At 37.2% G+C, this 24764-nt stretch overlaps 1 protein-coding gene and 1 pseudogene across 2 annotated transcripts in view; one reads left to right on the top strand and one right to left on the bottom strand.

The window, feature by feature from the left end:
- Positions 1-609: 609 nt before the first annotated feature.
- On the top strand, positions 610-3209 carry LOC102498973 (ATP-binding cassette sub-family E member 1-like; annotated as a pseudogene).
- Positions 3210-8770: 5561 nt separating this feature from the next.
- The window catches only part of OTUD4 (OTU deubiquitinase 4), a gene marked incomplete at its 5' end in the record, with an annotated part of 42226 nt that continues 26232 nt past the window's right edge, over positions 8771-24764 (bottom strand). The window contains 8 exon segments of one of the 2 annotated variants that reach the window (XM_014585905.2): positions 8771-13858; positions 15096-15136; positions 16890-17150; positions 17723-17861; positions 18879-18959; positions 19456-19511; positions 19803-19926; positions 20322-20484. In XM_014585905.2, coding sequence (XP_014441391.1) covers positions 12638-13858; positions 15096-15136; positions 16890-17150; positions 17723-17861; positions 18879-18959; positions 19456-19511; positions 19803-19926; positions 20322-20484 — 2086 coding nt within the window. 2 annotated transcript variants of the gene reach the window in all.

Below are 24764 nucleotides of genomic sequence, written 5' to 3'. Positions count from 1 at the left end.
CTCTAAATTCCTTATCAGACATTTCCATGATTTTCTAAAACTGCTTGTGGATGAAGAAGAGTTACTCTTTTCCCTAGGGGGAGAGGTATTTTCTCGTTTTCCCATATTTCTCCTGATCCGGCGATGATTTCTTGTCATCTGATGGATGTTGTGTTTCTTTCAAATTCTTGAAGTTCAGCCACTAGCTCGTTTGTTGGAGCCATGTGGAACCTTCTTCTGAAGGCCCGGCTTCTTCTCCAGATAGATTTTTTTTAATCTAGAAAGAAGGCTGAGGCAATATATGAAATAAAAGCAGTTTACTTGAGCCAGGGCTTAGGATAAATCATTCACACGAGCAAAATTCTAATTTCCCAGACACTCATTGAGATTGTTACTGAGAAAAGCTGGTTTATTTAACAAAGAGAAAGAAGAGGGGAACTTACAAGTTTGTTAAGAATTTACACCAGTTCATTTAAAATACAGGCAACTGATTGGATAGATCTTATTCTTTGCATCACTAACTCAAGAATACTGGGAAGTATCCTTATGGCTTGCATGAGGTGGTGGCTTGGCACCACCGTTTTGGCCAGGAGCCGTAAGAATTCAATGTGTGATTGAGAAATAGAGGCAAGAGCTGATTTGGCCTCTGTGCTCCCATCTGCAAGGGGATCGTTTTCTCCAGGAGAACTGGATATTATTACTTCCTTATAATTATGGTGGACAAATTAACAAGAATTGCTATTGTCAAACATGACAAATGTAAACCTAAGAAATGTCAGCAAGAGTGCAAAAAGAGTTGCCCTGTGGTTCAAATGGGAAAATTATGCATTGAGGTTACACCCCAGAGCAAAATAGCATGGATTTTGGAAACTCTTCATATTGGTTGTGGTATTTGTATTAAGAAATGCCCTTTGGCACCTTATCATTTGTCAATTTACCAAGCATCTTGGAAAAAGAAACAACACATCGTTATTGTGCCAATGCCTTTAAACTTCACAGGTTGCCTATCCCTTGTCCAGATGAAGTTTTGGGATAAGTTGGAACTAATGGTATTAGAAAGTCAACTGCTTTAAAAAATTTAGCAGGAAAGTGAAAGCCAAACCTCAGAAAGTATGATGATCCTCCTGACTGGCAAGAGATTTTTACTTACTTCCGTGGATTTGAATTGCAAAATTATTTTACCAAAATTCTAGATGATCTTAAAGCCATTATCAAACCTCAGTATGGAGACCAGATTCCCAAGGCTGCAAAGGGGACAGTGAGGTCTATTTTAGATTGAAAGAAAAGCAATTGTATATCAACAGCTTGATTTAAGCCACCTAAAAGAATGAAATGTTGAAGACCTTTCAGGAGGAGAGTTGCAAATATTTGCTTGTGCTGTTGTTTGCATACAGAAAGCTGATATTTTCATGGTTGATGAACTTGCTAGTTACCTACATGTCAAACAACATTTAAAGGCTGCTATTACTATACAATCGCTAATAATCCAGATAGACACATCATTGTGGTGGAGAATGATCTAAGTGTATTAGACTATCTCTCTGACTTCATCAGCTGTTTATATGGTGTACCAAGTCCTTATGGCATTGTTACTATGCCTTTTAGTGTAAGAGAAGGTATCAACATTTTTTTAAGATGGCTATATTCCAACAGAAAACTTGAAATTCAGAGATGCATCACTTGTTTTCAAAGTGGCTGAGACAGCAAATGAAGAAGAAGTTAAAAATATGTGTATGTATAAATATCCAGGGATGAAGAAAAAGATGGGAGAGTTTGAATTAACAATTGTAGCTGGAGAGTTTACAGATTCTGAAATCATGGTGACGCTGGGTGAAAATGGCACCGGTAAAACAACATTTATCAGAATGCTTACTGGAAGACTTAAACCTGATGAGGGAGGAGAAGTGCCAGTTCTAAATGTCAGCTCTAAGCCACAGAAAATCAGTCCCAAATCAACAGGAAGTGTTCGCCAGTTACTACATGAAAAGATCAGAGATGCTTACACTCATCCACAATTTGTGACTGATTCAGATGTCTTTACATGATTTACCAAAACTCCAATCAGGTGCAGACATTATCTGGTGGTGAACTGCAACGAGTAGCTTTAGCTCTTTGTTTGGGAAAACCTGCTGATGTCTATTTAATTGATGAACCATCTGCCTATTTGGATTCTGAACAAAGACTGATGGCAGCTCGAGTTGTCAAACGTTTTATACTTCATGCCAAGAAAACAGCCTTTGTTGTGGAACATGACTTCATCATCAAATCATCAGGGTTTTTTGTTCGTTTGTTTGTTTTTTTTTTCGGAGAGGTTTTTGCTATAGGGTACATGCGCTCACCAGACAGACAGAGAGAGACAGAGAGACAGAAAGCAAGAAATCACCCCCCCAGGGGGGATGGCCACGCCGCAATCCCTTCTCCTCCATTCTCCTCTCGAGATCTTGGACACACACGCACACACGCCCAGTGTGAGTTTAAGCCACCGGGTCTGGGACTTGAACTGCAGTTGGCTACATGGGAGTCCAGCGACATAGCCATTATGCTAACTGCTGGTCCCAAGTCATCGTTTTTGATGGTGTTCCATCTAAGAACACAGTTGCAAACAGTCCTCAAACCCTTTTGGCTTGCATAAATAAATTTCTGTCTCAGCTTGAAATTACATTCAGAAGAGATACAAACAACTATAGGCTGTGAATTAATAAACTCAACTCAATTAAGGACATGGAACAAAAGAAGAGTGGAAACTACTTTCTTGGATGATTAGACTCAATCTTGAGAATATCTACAAGCCATTTATTAAAAGAAACTTACTGAAAACTTTTAATCAGGTTTAATGCCCCACATACTCTGGAGCTTGAAGTATAATTTACTTAATGTAACATCAAAAGACATCAAAAGACAGTTGTTGTAAACTATAGCCTAAACACAGAAAATGACACTTTGCTGTCCTTGCTAAGCCCCTTTTTGTGCATCATAATCTATGAAGACATTTCAAGCTATGTAAATTATCTCCAAGTTTTCATGATGTATGGGGAGATTTTCAATAGGTTTATTATATGTATGTACAAAATGCTGATCAGTGTTGTCCTATTTTAAAAATCTTGAAAGGGGTTTCTGTATTTACCTGGTTTGCCAAGTATACCAGTATAACAAAACTGCCCTTATTTTAAAAGCTGGTGGAATATTCCACTAATGAGATTTGATAAATAAACATTGGGATTATATATTTATTTGTTTTTAGTCTTTGCACTGCATTACCAAGGGTGTGTCTTCCAAAGATCATCTATAAAACATCACTGCTGCAAACTAGCTATTTGTTACCAGCTTAAGCATCCTTTTTAATGTCTTTTGGTGCTTTTGAATATCTTTATCAAAAAATCATTTCAGTGCTGTCAGTGTACCTCCCCAGTAACTACTCTGCTCCTTTCTGCTTTTGTGTTCTGCAAGATCCTGCATTCTGTAATTATTCCCAAGGTAATATTTTTAAACGTACAGTTATATAATCACTGATCAAAATTTAGGAAAAAACATTTCTAATGAATAATTTGCTTCCCTCAAAACTAGTCTTTAGAGCCTGGTGCCTAAGCATCTGTGTATTTTTTAAACTTCCACAGATTTTTCTAATGGGCAGCCAAGGATTACAAACCATTTTTGTAAAGCCAACATTAATGCAGGATGCCCCAGGCAGCAATACAAAGGATCCCTTGGTACCAAATAGTTGGTCTCTGTATTCACTTCTGTGTCCATCCTTGGATTCAACCAATCACAGATGTTCCTGTTGCTGATGTCTGTACTGAGTATGTACAGACTTTTTGGTCACTATTCTCAACAATAAAGGGTTATTACAGAGCATGTACATTGAACTGGGCATTATGAGTAACCCAGAAATGACTTTCAAGTATACCAGGGGATGTTTGGAAGGATGTCTAGGATATGCAAATATTATGCCATTTTATATAAGTGACTTAAAGATTGAGTATATCTCAATTTTTTAAAATATATTCTGTAGCAAGAGTTCTAAAAACTACAAATTTGAGTAATCTAGAGGTTGCCCAGAATGATACCTGTAGCCTAGGCTGGAACCACTTTCAGTTGTACTTCTGACTAATGTACTCAACTGGTGTTAATTAGTGAGGAAGAGTGGGAACAGCAGTTAGAGTAATGGCTATGTTGCTGAACTCCCATGTAGCCAACCACGGTTCGAGACCCAGACCCGGTGGCTTAAACTTAACGCTGGGCGCACGTGCGTGCATGCCCAAGATCCTGAGAGGAGAATAGAGAAAGGATTGCGGCGTGGCCATCCCCCCAAGGGGTAATTTCTCGCTTTCTGTCTCTGTCTTTCTGGCGAACGCATGCGCTCTATAGCAAAAAAAAACTCTTAAAAAATAAAATAGTGAGAAAGAGTGCATATTAAATAATGAGGCAAGGAAATCAAAAATTATTTAACATGTTTAGGGCTTTTTGAAATTTTAAAAACCTGGATTAACCACTGCTTATGGTTTAACTGGCATAAAAAAATAATTTGTGAGTAATCCATACATACATGTATGTTGTACAAAATTCAAATTCACATATACAGGAGTACACATCATGGGGCAGCTTTTCATACCTAAGGATCTTTGTTGTAGCTGCAAGTTGAGTTTTGGGCCTAAAAATGCACTACACTTTTCCAGTCTAACCAAGAGTAAAGCAGCACTCTTCCAACAAAATGCTAGGAAGCAACTAACACAAAGTTGCTTGTTCCACTTACTTGAGAAGTTGAACAACTCGTGAATAAGAAATTACCTCCCTTTACCCTTCCAAAGTACCAGTCATTGAGTTTAATATATATTATTTTCAAGACTTTTTCTGTGCACTTATCGGAGTATGAACATGTTAAGGGTTTGTTTTGTACATAAATGAAATTAAATTAAAATAAATAGTGCCTCTTTTTAAGGATAGGTTAAATTTGTGAATGGTTATTTCAAATATATTGACTAAAAGAAGACACGGGTTATTTTTATTTTCCAATTTCATATTCTTCCTAAAGAAAATACCTTCTTTCTACTTAACTGGTAATGACATAAAAATGTATTAATGATAAGGTAGTACTTCTCATGTAAATTAAAATATGATTTACATATTACTTAGAAGTCTTACATAACAGAAAGTCCTAAATTGGTAACACAAGGAAAAGGTCTGTAAAATCAGCATTATTGATGCAAATTAAAGACACCATCAATGCAGATGTTAGCTATTTAAACTCAGACAATTTATGTGTTGATGGGGAAAAGTCTGAAATATCAAGTATAAAATAAGACACAGCCCAGCTTAGTACATGCTGGATGCTGCTGCTTGCCAGATGAATCCACAGGGGAGGCTCAGGTTCAATTCCTGGCCCACCCTAAGAAGTGGCACAGCTGCACATATCTGTGGTCCCAGCTACTCAGGAAGATTAGGCAGAAGGATCACAATAGAGCAGAACTTAGTTACAAATCACATATATACCCACCCACATGCACACAAAAAGCAAGGTGTAACAGTTTATACAATACACTGCTATCTGTGACTATACAAAATACTAAAACATACAAAGGGATACTCAAAAACTTTCAGATTGCTTTTGGGAAGGATAACTTGGTTAGAGAAGGAAAGACATATTCATACACATCATACCTTTTGAAATTTTATACAGTATACATCAGCCATTTAAAAATCATCGAAGGGAATGGGCCCTGTGACCTAGTGATTAAGGAAGCTGGATCCCACCTGGTTTGTTGTTTAAATCCTGACTCAGCTTGAAACATACTGGGCACATGTGTATGTGGCTCAAAATGCTGACAAAATGGAAAAGGGATTGAGGCCTCACTGGGGGGTGTTTTCTCCCTCTCTGGTGAGTACACATGCCCTCTGACAATTAGAATCTCTGAACTTTTTGAATCATTAAAAGTAATCCATATTTGTGTTTAACTAGTGTACACCAATCTTTTAACAGTGCTACAGTTACTGGGCCTGCCAGTAGTGTGGTGGTTTAAGGAGTCTGGATCCCACATGACTGACGGACTGACAACTTGAAAACCATGTCAGGCATGCGTGCACATGCCCAAAATCCTTAAGGGAGAAATGAAGGAAAAGGGATTGTGATGCAGCCCTCTCCCATGTGCCTTCTCGCTTTGCTTCTCTCTCTCTCTCTCCAATGGATGCACATAACCTCTAGTGAATTTTAAAAACTCAAAACTGCAACTGTTTTCTGTCATTACAGTTAGCCTAATTTTAGACCATAAGCATCTTGACACCCAGTCCAGATCTATCTTTTATCACTCAGCATAAACATGGTGTCTGGAATGCTGTGGACCTTTCATAATGAATGAACCTGCAAGCCAGAGATAATACGAAGACTGGGAAAATAATAGAATATTTCATGTTTACCAGCATAACTTAGGTATATGTTATTTCAAGCCCTTAACCCAGCAGCACCTGGCACATAGTGAGTACTTAGTGCTTCAGAAGATAAAAGTACAGCAATCTTCCCTTACCTGTGATTCTGTTGTACTGCAGTCAAAAAACATGAGTACAGCATTTTGAGACCACATAACTTACAGCATATTGTTGTTTTGTTATTCTCGTACTATTCCTAATTTATAAACTTAATCAGTTATGTTTATGTTTGGGAAAAATACACACACACAGGGAGAAAGACTGGTACTACCCAGTTTCAGACATCCTATGGAGGTCTTGAAATGTACCCCCGCATATAAGACTACTACAATCATTCTGAATTGGAAAGGCAAAACAGCCTAAAGAGAAGTAGCTCCAGGAAAAGAGTACTAACATCTACCTCAAGGGGTTAGACAGGATAAATGAGAGAATACATATAGAACAGAAAAGGTCAGAGTAATGGACGTTCAAGAGACTATTAGAAGATAAATACAGGCAGATTAATAGGCTTTTTGTACCTGTAAGATATGTTAGAGGTTTTCTACAAGTAATATTAGGAACTTGAGAGAAACAGCTAGTTTAAAAACAAAACAGCTAAAATGATCGAGAGCAATTGTTCCGGAACTTACACATTTATTTATATATGTGTGTGTGTGGTGCGTATATATATATAAAAATTTTTTAAAAAAGGTTTTTGCCACAGGGCACATACACTTACCAGCGAGACTGGCCACAGCACAATCCCTTGTCCTCCATTCTCCTCTCGGGATTTTGGGTACGCATACACTTATGTCCAGTGTGACTGAACTGCCAGATCTGGAATTTGAATTTGTGGTCAACCATATGAGAGTCTAGCACCCTAACCACCATGCCACCTGCTAGCCCTTATCTTTTGTTTTTTTTGATCTTTTAAAGCAAGTCTGTCCACTTAACTCATGGTCTAAACTTGCTGTTTACTGTGTAGATTAAGATGATTTTGCTCCAGGCCAGCAGATGGTACAGTGGTTAGATCATTGGATTCCCACCATGGTTCAAGTCCGGGACCCAGTGGCTTGAAACTCACACCAGTGCATACATATGCATGCATGCCCAAGATTCAGGTGTTCCCACCCCACAAGTGAAAGTGCCCTAAGGCAAAAACCTCTCAAAAATAAATTTAAGATTATTTTGCTCCTCAGTCTCAAAACCACCAAGGCATATAGCTGAGCAACTGCTGGCTCATCATCTTTCCCAACCTGCTGCCCATGTTCCCAGTTCAGTCACTTTACCAAATACTTGGGAGCGAATGAGGCCTTTGTTTTGGGTTTTGATTCTTGGGAAAGACATGCTAAGAGGAAAGTTCATATTTATAAGTATGTTAAACAAGTATTGACTTTTTTTTTTTTCCCCCAGAGAACATGCTAGAGAGAAAAAAAAAGGTGATAAGCAAGAAAGCACTCCTGTAGGGAACAGTCATACCTCAATCCCTTCTCCACCTCCTTTCTATAATGGATTTTAGGCACATACCCTATATAACCAGCATGTATTTCAAGCCACCAGGTCAAGGACTTAAACCATGTGGTTGGTCCCCTGGCAGTCAGCCTTAACCACCAGGCCATGACTGGAGCAAATAGGACATGTTTTCAGTTTTTTAAATTGCCAGAGCAGCATGTCTGCTCACTAAAAACCCAGAAAGGGAAGGAGGGACAAAACACCCCATGAATGGGGAATGATATGCTGCAATCCTTTCATTTCTCCATCCTGTTGGGATTGTAGACACACACACATACATATACCATCAGTGTTTTTCAGTGGCCAGGGCTGGTATTCAAAACAGCCATGTGGGATCCAACTCCTTTAACCACTAAGCCACGGGGCTGGTTCCAGACTGGACAATATCCCAAATGAATTAATGATGAATAATAGCTTTCAGAAACTGCAGGGTTTTCAAGTATATTTGATATCTGTTTTCAAGTTTCAATTTGCTTCATCTTCAAAAAAACATAAATATTACTTAACACTAATCAAAAAGACCATTTAATCTATAAACATATTTCCACTTCATTTGGTGACTGCTAAAAAACTATAGATAGCACTAACTACAAAACCACTTAGAGCTAGGTTCAAATCCAAATTCTACCACTTACTAATTGCATGAAATTAGGCAAGTAACTTGGCCTCAGTCTCAGTTTCATTATGTATATATGAAGTAGGAAAAATAACAGTACCTATCCCTATAGATTATAAATCCTACATGGCTTTTAGGTGTACATACTACAACTCTTCTGGCTTGAAGAATACCATGGAAATCACCTCTTACAGAGTTCACTAAAATTCCTCTTAAGATTTATATACTGTATCAGTTACACCTGAAACCAAAGAATCAGAAGCAGAATCAAGAGACAAAATTTAATATATGCACACAGTTTTATATATAATGCAGCATCACACCATGTAGGGCATTTACTCTTATTTTATACATTCAGATATGTTTGAAACACTTCTTAAGGCTACAAAACAGAACATAGAAAAATAAACAGGAATATATTCAACACTTACAAAAAGTGATATGATAAAGAATATAAAGTACTATTTTCCTTTCAACACTTCAAAAGATATGTATATATACTTTTTTTTACAAGTAACATCACAAATGATCACATCTTCACATGCTTTTAAGTATTATTTGTACTCAGTGTAAGGCTATTATCATTTTCCATACATAAATTTTTTTCTAGCTCTGTAACAATGCTATTTTTAATCCATTCAAGTAAATTCAACCCCAAAGTTGCTGCTTCTCAGCATTAAGACATGCACCCACCCCTCTTCTAGGATTTTCTAAAACTTGCATGGGGGGGGAGAATCTCTCTTTAAAAAAAAAATCCCCAAATCCCAATTAGTGGGAGAATAAATGGCTGATACTAGTAGCAAAACCTTAGTTCTTTGAAATTGACATATTGGAAGTGAGCTACTATTAAGATTTTTAACAAAAACAATAGCATTTAGACATAAAACGGAGCAAAATACAGTAAACAGAAATAGTGTAGCCAAATACGCATTCTCTTCAGCTACACCAGAGTGGACCTTGCTTAGTACCCATAAGTAAAAGACAAAAGAGTGTTTACCTCATCTAAAACCAAAGGTAGAACAAATGAGGCAAAAATAAATATTGCTAGTTTCTAGGATGGCTGAATGTTTTCTAAACCAGAAATGGTTAGAAAGGAACTTTATTGCACCAAGTCAATCATAAGCAAGCTTGCAGTTCACAGGCATTTTAATTCAACCTTGAGTCACAAAGGGAACATCACAAGGCTAGAATAGAGTTTGCATCAAAGAAGCTGTATCAACATTACAGTTTGGGAAAACCTACTCCAGCCAGGTCAGGGCAGGATTTCAGCTTAGGTCTGCCATGAAAATGAACATGTGGGTTAACAGGAATGAGGACTACATAGATGCTAGTATCCTGCTGTCAAGGAACACAAGGGCAAGAGTTGAAAATTTATCTCAGAGAAACTTGAAGAAGAGACGTATACATAATACTAAAAGGAAAGGGGGCTGGAATCAAGTTCAGCAAAAGCACCTAACTAAAACAAAAAGAACAAGTGAGCTTTGGTCAGTCTAAACATTTGTTCTTCAAAATGTATATGATCATAATACAGTGAAGTTTCATAATTTCCAACTCAAAATACAAATGATTCATTCTCAGTCATATACTTCTGCTGCTTTTCCCTTCTATAGAAGTATCTCATGTCAACATACAATATGACATACAATTAAAATGAAGGAGGACAAAAACTTGCTTGGCCCTAGTTTGACCTCAGCATAAGGCAAAATTCCCTGGACTAATACATTTAAAGACAAAACTAAAGGGAAAAAAAAAAAAAAAACTGACCTTCATGCAAAGATTGATAATTTTACAACTGTCAAAAGTCAGAGTTCTTTCATTCCAGAGATCACTGAGAAAAGTACCATCTGCTAATATTTTCTCTGACTGTTTCCATCATATCCTGAAAACAAGAGATGGGAAACAGGAAGCAAATCAGTGTCTCCTTAAGGAGCTATACAGAGTATTCTGTTACTCAGTTGAGGTAAGATAAGAAAGTGACAGTGAAGAAATGAAAAATATTCTTTCCTATCCAATTTTTAAACATTTGTAGAAACTGGGATCAAATCCCAGTCAATAAAACAAAGGACACTAGAAACAGCAAGTTCTTTTGGACTCCTGAGATCAAACTATATTGAACTTTTAAATCTGGTATTCATATCAAAATGTGATTTTCATAAAAATTATCAGGTAAGCTAATCCTTACATTAAAAGCATGGGCTGAAAGTGGAGGACATGCTAATTTCATTCCATAATTCAGCCACTGATGTTTAGAAAAAATGGCTTAAGCAGTACCTTCCATCAACTGTTCCAGCTTAGAAGGTGACAAAAATTCAACAAATTCTCAAGAGTTTTCTTTTCCACATAACCATCCCAGTCTTTACAAATTTTTACCTAGCACCATCATAATAAAAATGTTATCTTTCAAAGTGCTCTCTAAAATCCTATGTCACAAAATAATCTAAATGCTAATCACTACTCAAATCAGCAGTTACACAGACTTCAGGTAATTAAAACAGCACAGAGGTAAATAACCATTATTACAGTACAGTGGAGATTCACTGAGCCTAGCTGGCATCCAAACATTCCTACAGATTATCAGAGAACCCAGAAAACTCATCTGCTTCAGTTTGTCAAATTCAAGTGAATTGCATTTCTTTTAAAGTAATTTGCTCAGAAAGAGAAAGAGAGAGAGAGAGAGAGAGAAAACCACCACATCTATTTTTGGCTAGGTATATTACACATGGCATGCAAGAGAAATTAACTACTATATTATTTGCATAGCACTCAAACTTCCTGATCAAAAGGTAATGTTGACATTAAAAAAAAAGGGTAGATTTTCACATTAGATATTTACAAATAATAAAAGGTACAATTATTTTTACAAACACAGATGAATGAATACTGTGTTAATTCAGAGTCCAATCTCCAAATGAGAACAGAGTGCAACATGCAAAGGAAATCTCTAGTGAATACTGCAAAGACTGGGAGAAGTGGGATCAAAGACAAGTTACCGAAGGGTAATGAGCTATAAAATGCAAAGAAACCATTTTCTAGCAGCATCCTCTAGAAAAGAACTAGAAGTCACAATCCTCTTATTTTTGTACAATTGTTCCAGCCATGACAGGTTGAACATGCAAATGTAAAGTGATACACAAAACCAATGGTGCAAGGAAAAAAACAAACAAACAAACAAACAACCATAGTAACTTCTATAGAAACCTGTCAAGCTAAAAATCTTAACATTTCTCCTCACAAAATATTTAGAATCTGTCAGTGCATTAGTGTTAAAGTGGCATTAAAAAATGTCTGCAGTTTTAACAGATGCAGATTATTTTCAAAATGCATAGCATCTACATTTCTTTCGAGTAGGCACCATGATATTTACACCAGTGCTAAGAACTCTTGGTGGAAACAGCCATTTCACTGGATTTCCTACTATTTCTTAAACATTTATTCTTGTATGCGATCTCAAATTCAACAAATACTCACCAAAATTCAAAAATATACCCTATGAATATTAAAAACTATATACAACATTTCTAAGACACAGGTTAATAGGCTGCCTTATGTGTAGTATTATAGAGAAGACATTATTCAAGTTTGACAGATATTGAGATGAAAGGCCTTTGGGTTGGAAGCATTTTAAAAGACAACAGTGTTTTAGGCTGAGAATTGTTTGAGCCCAGTTTATGACTAAGGCATTGCATAATAAAATATACATTTCTATTTGGTGCAATGTTATATTTTGGAATCTAGTGTGTCAAATGGTTCATTTTCTTGTCACTTTATTAAACACTATAAAGCCCACATTTCCAACATTTGAAATCAAACTTATACAAAGAAAAAAAAAAACAATCACTAAATCTATGTTTTATATTAAGCTGTTTATAAAAAATACTTTAACAAACTTATTTTCTACTTTTTATGGGGCAGTCACCTGATAAACAGATTCTGAATGAAGAAAAATGGCAATGCCAGGAATTCACCTGCCCCCTTGAACACATGTCCAAAATCTCATGTCCAGAATTGGAGTGAGGGTAAACGGGAAGGGGAGGAGATAGTTCCAATTTGGGTTTTTATTTTAATGTAATTTTTAAAGCCTTCAGAGACACTCCATCTAAGGGTTTCTGCTCTAAAATACTCCAGTTACAACCATCAGGTGTGTTGGCCCCTATGGCCATCTCCCATCCCTGATCTCCTCCTGTCTCCTCTATATGGTCGCCCTCTGGTGTTTCGATGGTACTGATAACCTTCATCCCGGCTTCTGCTTGGCTGCCCTTTCCAGGATTCCTCACCTCTCACGTGTTGATATCCACCCCTACCAGAATAGCCCCAATCACTTTTGTACTTCCTGCCTCCATAAGTCTGATTATAGAACTGCTTGGATCTACCACTTCTCAGAATGTTAGACACTTCATTTTCATCTTCTGAACTCTCTTCTTTTGGTTTTTGCACCCTGCAATCCACAGAGTTGGCCCCAGGGCTGACTGCATCAGCAGTAGTCTTAAGATCTTTTACTTTTTCTGGTTTTTCTTTCAGACTTGGAGTGGTCCTTTTAGGCTCGAGTTCAACAGACACAGTTTCTCTCTCTCTGTTTAGAATCTGAGTGGGAGGATGAGCCTTTCCCTCTCCTACAGAGGGAATGGAGGACGTCAACGCTAGATCCGCCTTGCGTGTCTGAGAAGACTGCTCCGCCCGGCCTTCATGCTTACTGCTCACACTTGCTTCAGGGAGAGAATGTGCACATTCACTTCCAGCTTCTTGAAACACATCTACTGCTGAAACCGAACCACATTCTTTAGACAGATCCAGATTTTCCAGGGGCAGATCCAACTCTTCTTTCTCATCTGAGGGCAGGACAATATTCTGCCTCATTACCGGATTTTCTATGAATCCCTGAACAGGGTACCCATACCAAACATGAGGGAAGAAAGGAGGTGCAATGGGAACTGGGCCTAAGAATGGACTAGGTCCAAAGGATGGTTGTGGAAACATATTCTTGCTACTTAGTGACTCCTCATATTCAGCATGAAGAAGTTGCCCAGGAGTCTCAGATTCAAGATCAGTCTGGTAAGACAATTGTCCATGACTTTCAGACACCTGAGATGGAGGGATAACCAGAGGTGAAGAAAACGTTGGTGTTCCAATCTCTGCTTGTGGCATTTGACCATTAACACTGACCTCAGGCTGCATAGGAAAGTGTGCATCGGTACATGTACAATCACTTTCATTCTGAACTGAAGGAGCTTCTTGGAACCAAGGATTATGAGGATACACAGGGACAGGGACCTTTGGGTACATCCTGCAGGCTGCCAGGTAGGCCTGGTGCAGAGGGTACAGGTAAGAATGTGGGGCCCACATAGGACAACTATATGCCTAAAAAAAAAAAAGACAAAACAATGTAATAAATGAAAAAGAGGTTTGGTAGATAGTCATCTAAAATTACTAGGTTCAGAATAAGTTTTTCATACCTGCTATCTACAGCCCAAATACCAGATCACCATGATACTGAACATTAGAAAGAATTACACAATCAAATCACTGTCTTAAGTCTCTGTTCCATGGTTCTATCCTGACACCAGAGTTCTGCCATAGAGACCAACAGGAGATACTATCCTGACCTGTATTCCTATTCAGGCTCTACCACTCACTCATTGTGTGACCCCTATGCTGGCCAGTTAACTTGTCTGGACATGTTGTTCCAGGAAAATGCTAGTACAGGAGTAGACAGTCTACATATATCATGACACCATCTCTTAGGAGGCCCCAGAAGCATTCCAACAGTAAGGATTAAGTTAGCCCTTGAACCAGAAATATCAGAAATGAAATACTCCAAATCTGCTTCTGCAAGTGTTTAGCTAAAACCCAAAATACAAAGAAAATATAACCAGCTACCTGGCTAATTAACTAGTGAGATAAAACCAACATTAACTAGATAAAAATAAAACTAGACAATGAATTTAACAGATGGTGAAATTACTCAAGTCTCCTTTTAGGAAACTAGTCAGTAGGCTAAGGTAGATCACTTTGCTTCATATTTTAATCGTATAAAAACCTCAGAAACTAATCCACAGGTGGGGACCCAGCCAGGTCTTTCTCCAGCCCCTTTCTAAGAAGTTATCCTAGATTGACCACTTCCCAAACGATCTCTCTGCTGTGGGGGTAAACAACCACACCTTCTTACACAGGATGCCCATGTTATTGCCTTTGAGGCAAGGAGAAGAACATTACCCCCATTTCATCAATGACTAGATTTAGATACTCTAAATAGCTTGCTCAGGGCTACCACTAAAAAGTAATGGAAAAGAACTTCGAACCCAGATGTTTCACCTAATTCCCCAGTAAGGGCATTCCCACTAAGCTGCCCAAGGATATGGCCATTTCCTAAATATACTCACAGGGGATTATAAGGAAAAACAGAAACAGGACCCTCCACCACCAAAAACAAACAGTGCTGTACTGAAAATGGAAGTTCTTAAAAATGATGAGATTTAGTAAGCCTTAGTTATTAATCAACAGGATAACAGTTAAGACTACTTAAAAAGTAATAACTTACAACAGTATTAAAAATAACTTTAAAATAAAAAACTTTAAAAAGTAAAATGTAAATTACCTTTACACCAAGATTGAAGAAGAATCGAAGAATGTTCTTATCTGAAAATAATCACCCACTCAAGTTTATATATTTATATATGTTTATATATATTTATATATGTACAAAGTATTTTCTCATCACCCACAATTAATATATTGTTATAAAGACAATTATAGAAACTATAATTATAGGTTGTCACTCTATAGATGCCAATATACTTTATTAATATCTAAACCCCAAAATGGCTTCAACTGAGATTCTTATCTGATTAAAACTTAACCTGAGTGAAGGAAACTCAGGTCCTCACTTTCTTTCTTTTTCAACTCTTCTGTAGGGTTAAGAAATTACAAAATAAGAATTCCCACCCACAGCAGCCACTGAAGAGCAGCAGCTGTGACTCTGCACTCTCCCATGGCCACAGGGCCTAACTGGGGTCACGAAATGACCAAGACCACAAGGAAGCAGAGGCTCGGCCACCACCATGGGCACCTCACGCACAATAGCTTTGGGTTCCCAAAAAGCATTTTCCCCTACAAGCAGCATGTAATGGAGCTACTCAAGGCATCCAAAAACAAATGGTCCTTCAAGTTCATCAAGAAAAGGTTGAACGCACAAACATGCCGAGAGAGAGAAGCTGAACACCTTGGACATCATGCAGGAAGTGGCTACCAAGAAGGAAGAAGCCCCCTCTGCCTAAGATGCGGCATCTTTAAAAAGTTCATGGGAAATGTATATCATGAATAAACTAAACTACAGATGAATTTAAAAATATTTTGCACCAAAACAAACTTGTACTTTAATTCCAATTTTCCAAAGTCTTTCTAAATTCCCCTCATTAACCCTTTACAGAAAAAAAAGTAAATTATGAAATAAAAATCTTGGTGAAGAATAGTAAGAATCAATATGATAACAATGATTAACAAGATATTAGTCCAGATATTCATTTGTCATGAGCCAGATACCACTCTAACGTACCACTAATGAAACCCACATAAAGATCATATAGGTAGTCATTGCATTAATTAGTCTTCCTGTTTTACAAATAGGAAATTTTGAAAACTAAAACAGGGTAAGGCTATTAAAATAAAAGGGGCAAGCAATTTTTTTTATATCTTTAAATATAAAACAAGACATTGTTAAATATAGTATTGTAACAAACAGCAACAGCTACTACATATTACATTCACTCTTCATCATTTTTCCATGGATGAAGTAACATGAGTAGTTTCAAAAAATAGAACAGTGTTCAAAGCATTCATCAATGTCTAGGTTTCTAGTTAGTAAAATTACAATCTTAAAATTTTGTCTTAAGAATGGTCTTGAAAAGTGACACAGAGAGGCTGTTATTAAATATACAAAAAATATTCTCTACTGAAACCGAACTGTAACAGAAGTGAATGACTAACAGCCAAACCTCTGCTATCCTCATGCAAGTCCTTTTCTTTAGCTTTACTATCAGACCCCTGGCCTCTACCTGCATCTCTTCATTTCTTATTAAGCCTGTTTTTTTAAGAGGTTTTTGCTATAGGGCACATGCGCTCGCCAGACAGACAGAGAGAGACAGAGAGATAGAAAGCAAGAAATCACCCCCCAGGGGGGATGGCCATGCCACAATCCCTTCTCCATTCTCTTCTCGGGATCTTAGGCACGCACACACACTAGCCTGGCGTGAGTTTTAAGCCACCTGGTCCGGGACACAGACTGCGGTCGACTACATGGGAATCCAGCGACACAGCCATTACGCTAACTGCTGGTCCCAAGCCTGTTTTTACTTGATAAATAAAATCAACCTGAACTTGAGAAGGATCTCACCTTTAGGCAGGTCCTCTCCAGTCTGACACAGTGAATAAGGTGGTGCAATGGCTCGATCTCCCTTTTCGTTATATGGAAACCCAGGATACAGTGGGTCCTGGTAAAGGCTCAAAGTCTGAGGCAAAGGCATCAAGGGCTGGTTAACTGCCTGTATTGACACAGGAACTGGAGAAGGTGTTAAGTGAGCTTGAGACACAGCAGAATCAGGTACAGTGGTCAGAGTCTGTGTCACTGATAAAACAGGAATTTGAGCAGGAACACCTACAAAGAAGAGGGAAATGAATCAAAATCTGTAAAAAGATGAAAAGGAATCTCTTCTATAAATAGAAGTTTACATTAAACTATACAGAATGCTGCACGACTGATACAACTGATAAAATGGTATATATTTAAATAATCTAAAAAGTGTTTTTTTAGCAACCAAGAACTCTCCTTCAGATAAAAGGAATAAATGAACCCAGGAAACAAGTTCTGAATCAATTTCTTCTAATAGGAGCCCTTACAAACATACGTTAAGACCTGGGCCTGGCAAAAGGTTGGATGGGGAGTACAAAGAGCTACGCCCACTAGGAAGGATCAAACTGTAATGTCAGTTAGTGCTTAACAACCAAAGCAATCAATAGAGACAGATAACTAGCTCAAACATCACGCTCCTATAATTATGACGACATATCTCAAATGAATACCACCCCTATTTGGCTGTCCCACGCTAGAAGGAGAGCAAGAAGACTATCACAGAAAGTGCTATGAGGCTCCACGCGCCTAACCATGCTCCGGGGTCAAGCTCTTAAAAATTTCAAGTCTCCAATTTGAAAAGCTTTTGTTTCTCTAACCTGTTGGTCCAAAAGCTGTCGGTTCACTTGGCCAGGCTGGCACAGTGGCTGGTAAAGAAGGCACCGCAGGAGTTAGATGTACCTCTGGAGAGACTAGAAGGGGAGCTGGATTTGACAAAGACACATGTTCTGCTGGCTTCTTCAAGAATGGGGGGTTGGGGGGTAGAGAAAGACAAGAGTTCATTTTAACACTAATTTTAACCACCAGATGATGTATACTTTGAGATGCCTGCCCTTTACACAACTTAAGTATATATGGTACTCCTGGTAACAGAAATGAAAAGAGAAAGCCACAGTAGCTAATAACTGTACACTAATGAACTTGATTCTATGCAAGGGTTACCTACCAAAAGTGACAGAAGTCACTGGCATAATTAGAACACAATTCTTTTTAGGCAAGTGACTAAAATAATCTTGGAATTCATGATTATTTAGAAAAGCTCCTCACACAAAACATACCACTTAACTATGTGCTTTCTTACCAATATGAAGTATATCAACTGAAAGGCATTTCATCTTAAACTTACTCTACTCCTGTTACAGACCAAGAATAAAAATGTCTGCTAGAACTCTGGACACATCATTAAATCTATAAATTTGTAGTATTCTTTTTAAAATGTACATTTTCCAAATTTCCTCAACTGGTGTACTTGTTCCCTTTCACAAAATAACTGTCACTGATGCACACAACACTTTAAATAAAAAATTTTGAAAGTAGGGACCAGCAGATGGTGTAATGGTTAACATCACTGGACTCCCATGTAGTCAACTGTGGTTCAAGTCCTGGACCTGGCGACTTGCCAGGAGTGTGCATGGGCATGTTTAAGATCCTGAGAGGAGAAAGGAGGAGAAGGGAGTGTGGTATGGCCATCCTCCCTGGGGGGTGATTTCTCACTTTCTGTCTGTCTCTGACTCTTTGGTGAACGCACACACCATATAGCAAAAATCTCTTACAAAATAAATTTTAAAATTTTTAATCGAGTAATAATATATTTAATAAATAATTCTTTAAAATAAATATATATACTTTAGACAACAGTGATGTTAGAATAAATGTTCCTTTTTCCCATATATATGTTCTGTGATTCTAATCATATAAAGAGCAAAGCATCCGAGAGCACAGAGCACTCATTGTCAAATGCAACAACGTACTTACTTGTTCTACAGGAGATGGGCACTCTAATTTCTTTGACTTTGATGGTGATGAAACTCTTGCACATTTTTCATTACTAATATTCTTTGGAGGCAAAAAAAAAAAAAAAAAAAAAAGGCATGATGCTCTATTTCTAAGAACTATATTCTGTAATAATTTAAAATTCATCCTATCTACATCTGAAAGAACCCTCTTTTCCAGTAATACCATTGCCCATAATACTTTTTCCAATAAGATCCGGTCTTCAACAGGTAGGTTTACTTTTCCTATATATCTTTATCATCTCACACTTCTGGCAGCTTTTACTTGAGGCCTAACTTTAAACAGCAAATTCTTCTCCTTTTAAAGTAAACGTTATTTTTTTCTATAATTCTCCAAATAGGACACCCTAAGGTACCTTAAAAACTTAGTTATAATTTGTTCTATCATCAGTTCCCTGCTTTACTAACTTTTCTTTTTTAAGGTTTTTAGTACAATACATAGTTATAAATGTTGAAATCACCTCCATATTCTCCTTCACTTTCTATTATACTATCAGTCAAGGGAAAAGAAAAGAGACAATTAGCATTTAAAACTTTACCTCCAATGTGCTTGGCTCAGGTTTTTTATCCACATGAACATGTCCATGGATAGAGTCTATAAAAAAATCGATAAAAAAGGCAATATCACCTACAAGTCAGGTTTGAATACTGAAGAACAAAATATGAGATAGAGTAAGCCAAAAGCACTATTCAAATCCTGTTTAGTCAGTGAAAAATGTCATTTTTAGAATAACATTTAATAGCTTTAGCTGCAGTGTTTCTCTGCAATGGTCAGATATGAGACATTAGATAAACTGCCTGACAATTTCAAGTATTTTCTTCCCAATATATGACTTTGAACCAGAGAGATCTCTACCAGTTGCTTTCAAGTGATGAAATAACATACCTTTGTCTTTTCGTTCTTCTGTATCCATTCTCCGCCTGCTTCCTTTTCTATCACTAACATGTGATGGTTTTCTCTGGACATATGGGTTGTTGCTCTGAGAAGGGGACTGACTGACTGATGAGCTCTTTAAAATGAACAGAACCCAATAGTTTATGTTAAAAGTTTACCTACAAATTTACGAACAAATGTCCTATAATTCATCTTCCTATTTCTAAGTAAAATAAATTTCAAAACTCATATCACTATAGTGACCCAAGTATCAGATCTGGTTACCTAATACTATGACTCAGTAATATGACTACTAATGCACAGTATATAATTAAATATGGACCCTAGGATGCATCAACCCTGTCACTAACGTTTCAGTAATGAAAGAACTGCATGATCTTCTTTAAGGCATCTTTCAGTTTAAATAGTAACAGTCTACCATCAAAGCTATAATACAGAAACTATACTAAAACTTTAATATATATTAAGGGACTTGTAAACAGTATTTTTTTAAAATCTTTTTATACATACAGAAAGGGCTGGGAAAGCCTGTTCATCTCTGTTCTGAATCTCATAGAGTAAACGAGACTCTTCTATAGCTTGCTTCTCTCTGCGCTCTTCTGGTGAGAGGCCAAAATAGTTAGATTCTCGAGTTGTATGATCAAAGTCCTCAGCTCGTTCACGATCAGGTTTTCTGTCAAATAAAACATAATGTCAGAAAACAAAGACATAAAACGTATGGAGTACCCAAATGAAATCATCTATTTTGCAATACAAATACCTGACCAATTTAGCTTCACTGCATTTAATGAATGTACAGCAAAAGGAAGCTACCTTACAGAGTCTAGAAAATAAACGCTAAAATGGGGGAGAAAGGGATTATAATTCACTTCTCCATGATAGAGAAATCATTGAGTTTCCTTTTTTCTTTTCATCTGGACAGTCATGAAAGAACTATAAATAATTCTTTACACCATATTCCAATACTTAACAATTTTCTCTCAAAAAGGGCAAAATTACCAGTTTAAGCCTCAAAGCATTCTGACTTTCTGTCTTACATAAAGGGCAAAAGTCAAATGTGACACCAAGATCATCTTCCAGCTTGTTAATAACACCCATCAATGGAGATGGAGGACTGAAAAAAAAAGTTAAATAAAATGTGCCAAAAGCTAGATACTAACTACGCATCTAAGACTGCTGTCATCTCAATATAATTTTGGTCAAAGAAGGATGACAAGAACTTCATGAACAGGGCTCAGTATTCTATAAGACAAACCTACCGTTACGGATCATGACTATCAAAGCAATTTAAGTCCTATTTCTACCATGTCTAACAGTCCCGCACAGTAGGAAATGAAAATCCAAAACCTATAGAAAAAAATATGTGCCACGGAATACAGTATGGGGACAAAATCTTCCTAAAATTAGTGGGAGAGACACTGTAATGTCACCTTTTCTTTCATCTCTGAAATAAAGAATGGCCACTTCATGTCCTCAGACAGTCTCACTTAAATCACACTCTAATTCCAACTAAGAAGATGTCAAGGGTATCAGGAGAAAGCACAGGGAGCAAATCTGGAGCCTCATAATCTTTGGTCGATACTTCTCAAACCTCAGTGGTAAAAGATAGCAGAAAGGATTCAGTGATTGGGAGTACTTGGAAAATTACCACTGTCTCCTACAATTAAATTAAAAAAAAAAAATCCTGCTATTGTGTAGTTTTCATCTTATTTTCACCTACCACACAGGACAACTGCTTCCTATTTTTTGACCTAACTTGAAGAGAGACATTTACCGGTGATATTTCTTGCACAGTCACATTAATAAAAACATACACGGTAATCCTGCTTGAGTTTTGTTTATATTTGCTTTAGTTTTGTCCAAAGGAGACAGTAGCCACAAGGAAGAAAGTGAGAGGCTGTGAAGGTCTCAGACTCAGCATTACAGTTCTCTTTTATTCTATAACTAGAATTAAAACTGGTGTGTTAAATATTAGAAATAAAGTCAAGATGAACTCTAATGAGACTCTTAACTATAAAATACTAAACAATGTGTTTGTTTATTAAAAATCTTACTTCATATATTCAATAATCAGCAGTTTCTAAACTTAATACACTAATAAAATTCACTCTCACACACAGTATGGAGAAGGTATACTAATAATCTATGACTATCTGTGAACACGACGAGGTTCCTATGTAAACACCCGTAATGTCTAAAATTCTTGAAAGCTCCCACTGCCTTGTCATATCTCATCAAATGTCTTTAGATAACATGCAATACACATAGCTAAACTCATGAAAGAGAAAAGGATTCTAGTAAATCAAAAATAAACTTGTCTACAGAATAGCATTAAAACGATTGCTGGCTGAAAGCACTAATGTGAAACACCTGTTTGGGCATACTACCAACTCCTAGGAAATGAAAATTATACCAGAAACACACTGGTTGTCTAAGTGCCGTTGTGATAAACAAAAAAAAATTAAATCAGTCATTTAATAATTATGTGTGTTATTTCCTTTTTAAATCTTTATGACACTGAAGTATATACCCTGCGTTAAAAAAAAAAAAGGTTTTTCTAGTCTATTAAAATAAAAATTTTATTAAAGTAAAACCTTATATCTGCCTATGACCTTTTTATGGTACTATATATCTTTGTATTTCTAATATATCTTTATATTTAATATTCAAAACAAGTTAATCTCTTAGATACTTCACCAACATTGAGTAAGCTAGTACTAGTTGCTAGGAGAGTCTAGTCAATGTCCAAATAGATTTCAACCACACTAATTAATGGTACAAATTCTGTTTGGGAAAGGTAATCTACCATGAGCCCAGGTACCCCTGTACATTGCTGGTTTTGTTTTGTTTTGTTTGTAAGAGAGATTTTTGCTATAGGGCATGTGTGTTCACCAGAGATAATACAGTGAGAAATCACCTTCCGGGGGGGTGGGGGGATGCCACATTGCAATTCCCTCTCCTCCATTCTCCTCTAAGGACTTGGGACACGCACACACACGTGCCTGGCATGAGTTTTAAGCCACCATGTCCGGAACCTGAACCTCAGTCAACCACGTAGGAGTCCAACAACCATTACTCATCTGCTGGTCCCACCCCTGTGCATTACTCTTGGGTAACCAAGATTACGAAACTCTGACCACTCTTAACCCAGGCCATTTGTGAGGGTGGTTTGCCGTAGCATCCTCAAAAGAAAAGGTATGTCTCCTTTCCTACATTTTTAAATAGTTTATTTCATTAGAACTTCTGAAAAGTTTAATTACGAATATACATGTATTACCTATACAAGTATAAAGATCTTTGTTAGGATACATAAAGATGGGAAAATACAGACAGAAAGAATGCTTAACACAAAATAAACTTTTAAAATTTTAGATTTTCAACAGTATGAATTGTTTTCCTAACATAATTTTTTTTAAGAGAGACATTGGGCACGTGCGCTCACCAAAGACAAAAAAAACAGAAGTAACCCCCCAGGAGGGTGGCCACGCCGCAATCCTTTCTCCTCCATTCTCCTCTTGGGATCTCGGGTAAACACGCACACGCACAGTTTTAATCCGCTGAGTCTGGGACTTGAACCATGATAAATTACGTGAGAGTCCCGTCACATAACCATTACACTATCTCTGCTGGTCCCTCATAAATAATTTTTTTGAAGAATTCTTTTATTCTATCTTATTTATTTATTTCAATTTGACCAGAGAGGGACCAAGCGAAAGAGACAGAGAAAAAAAAAAAAAAGAGAGGGGAGAAAGCAAGCTGCCAGGTCCAGGACTTGAACTACGGTCGGCCATGTGGGAGTCCAGTGCCCTTAACCACCATGCCATCTGCCAGCCTGATAAATAATTATTTAATTAAAAGAAAAGCAATAAACTTAAATTTGTTATGAGTTGGATTTTATTTCCCAAAAAGGTGTATTTGGGTACCTAACCCCTGGACCTGTACATGTGACCATATTTATAAAGGAGGTCTTTTTCAGATATAAGCACGTTAGGATAAGGCACACTGAAAAGGGTAAGCCCCAAACCCATAAGACAGGTGTCTTTAGAAGCTAGGCAGACAAAGACAACAGAGAGCACCTCGTGATGATGGACGGACACTAGAATGAGGCACCTAACAGTCTTGAGGATGCTACATAAAATATCTTCAATGACAGAATACTACATGCATTATACCAAGAAAGGGATCTAAATGCCAGAAATGAAAAAACAAGACCAGAGCTTGGCAAGCACACAAGCTGACACTACAACCCTTCTGGCACTGAGGAAGAGGGTTCCTGGATGGGAAGGCAGTTGTCACAGTAACCTTAAAGGCTCCAGCACCCACAGGAGACATAGCTGTGTTTGCATGAAGGGCCATTTCAACTTAAGACACATCCTCTCAAATAAAGTTCTTCTGGAGGACAATCAACTACTCAGAAGGGAAAAATTAAAAGTCCACATAACACAGGAAAATACTGACCCTGAAGTTCATCAGTCTCTGGGTATAGTCACAATCCTAATATTCATATTACAGAAATTTAAAGCTTGTAGCCCTCATTCAATATTAAAGACATTAGTCAATTAAAATTTATCAGAACAAAGTAAATCAGCCATTTCAGTTCGTCAAAGTTCCTGTACAAATGGAAACATCCTTATTCTAACAAGGAATTAGGATTGCAACTTGGAATCAAGTACTTAACATTTTAAAAGCCACCAGCAAACTATAAAGTGCCAGGATAAGACTTGGCTAGAGAGAACAATAAATATCTACCAAATCATTCAAAAAAATTATTCGAAAATAGAAGTCTCAGGGCCAGCAGGCGGCATAGTGGTTAAGGTGCTGTACTCCCACAGGGCAAGACCCAGTGGCTTGCTTTCTCACATTCCGTTTCTGGCTCTCTCTGGTCAAATTAAAAAATAATAATAAATAAAATTAAATAAATAGTTCTTTTAAAAAAAATAAAATCTCTTTCCC

Source organism: Tupaia chinensis, unplaced genomic scaffold (genome assembly GCF_000334495.1).
Source record: "Tupaia chinensis unplaced genomic scaffold, TupChi_1.0 Scaffold000098_3, whole genome shotgun sequence".
Lineage (NCBI taxonomy): Eukaryota > Metazoa > Chordata > Mammalia > Scandentia > Tupaiidae > Tupaia > Tupaia belangeri.
This window is presented reverse-complemented; position numbering and strand designations above follow the sequence as displayed.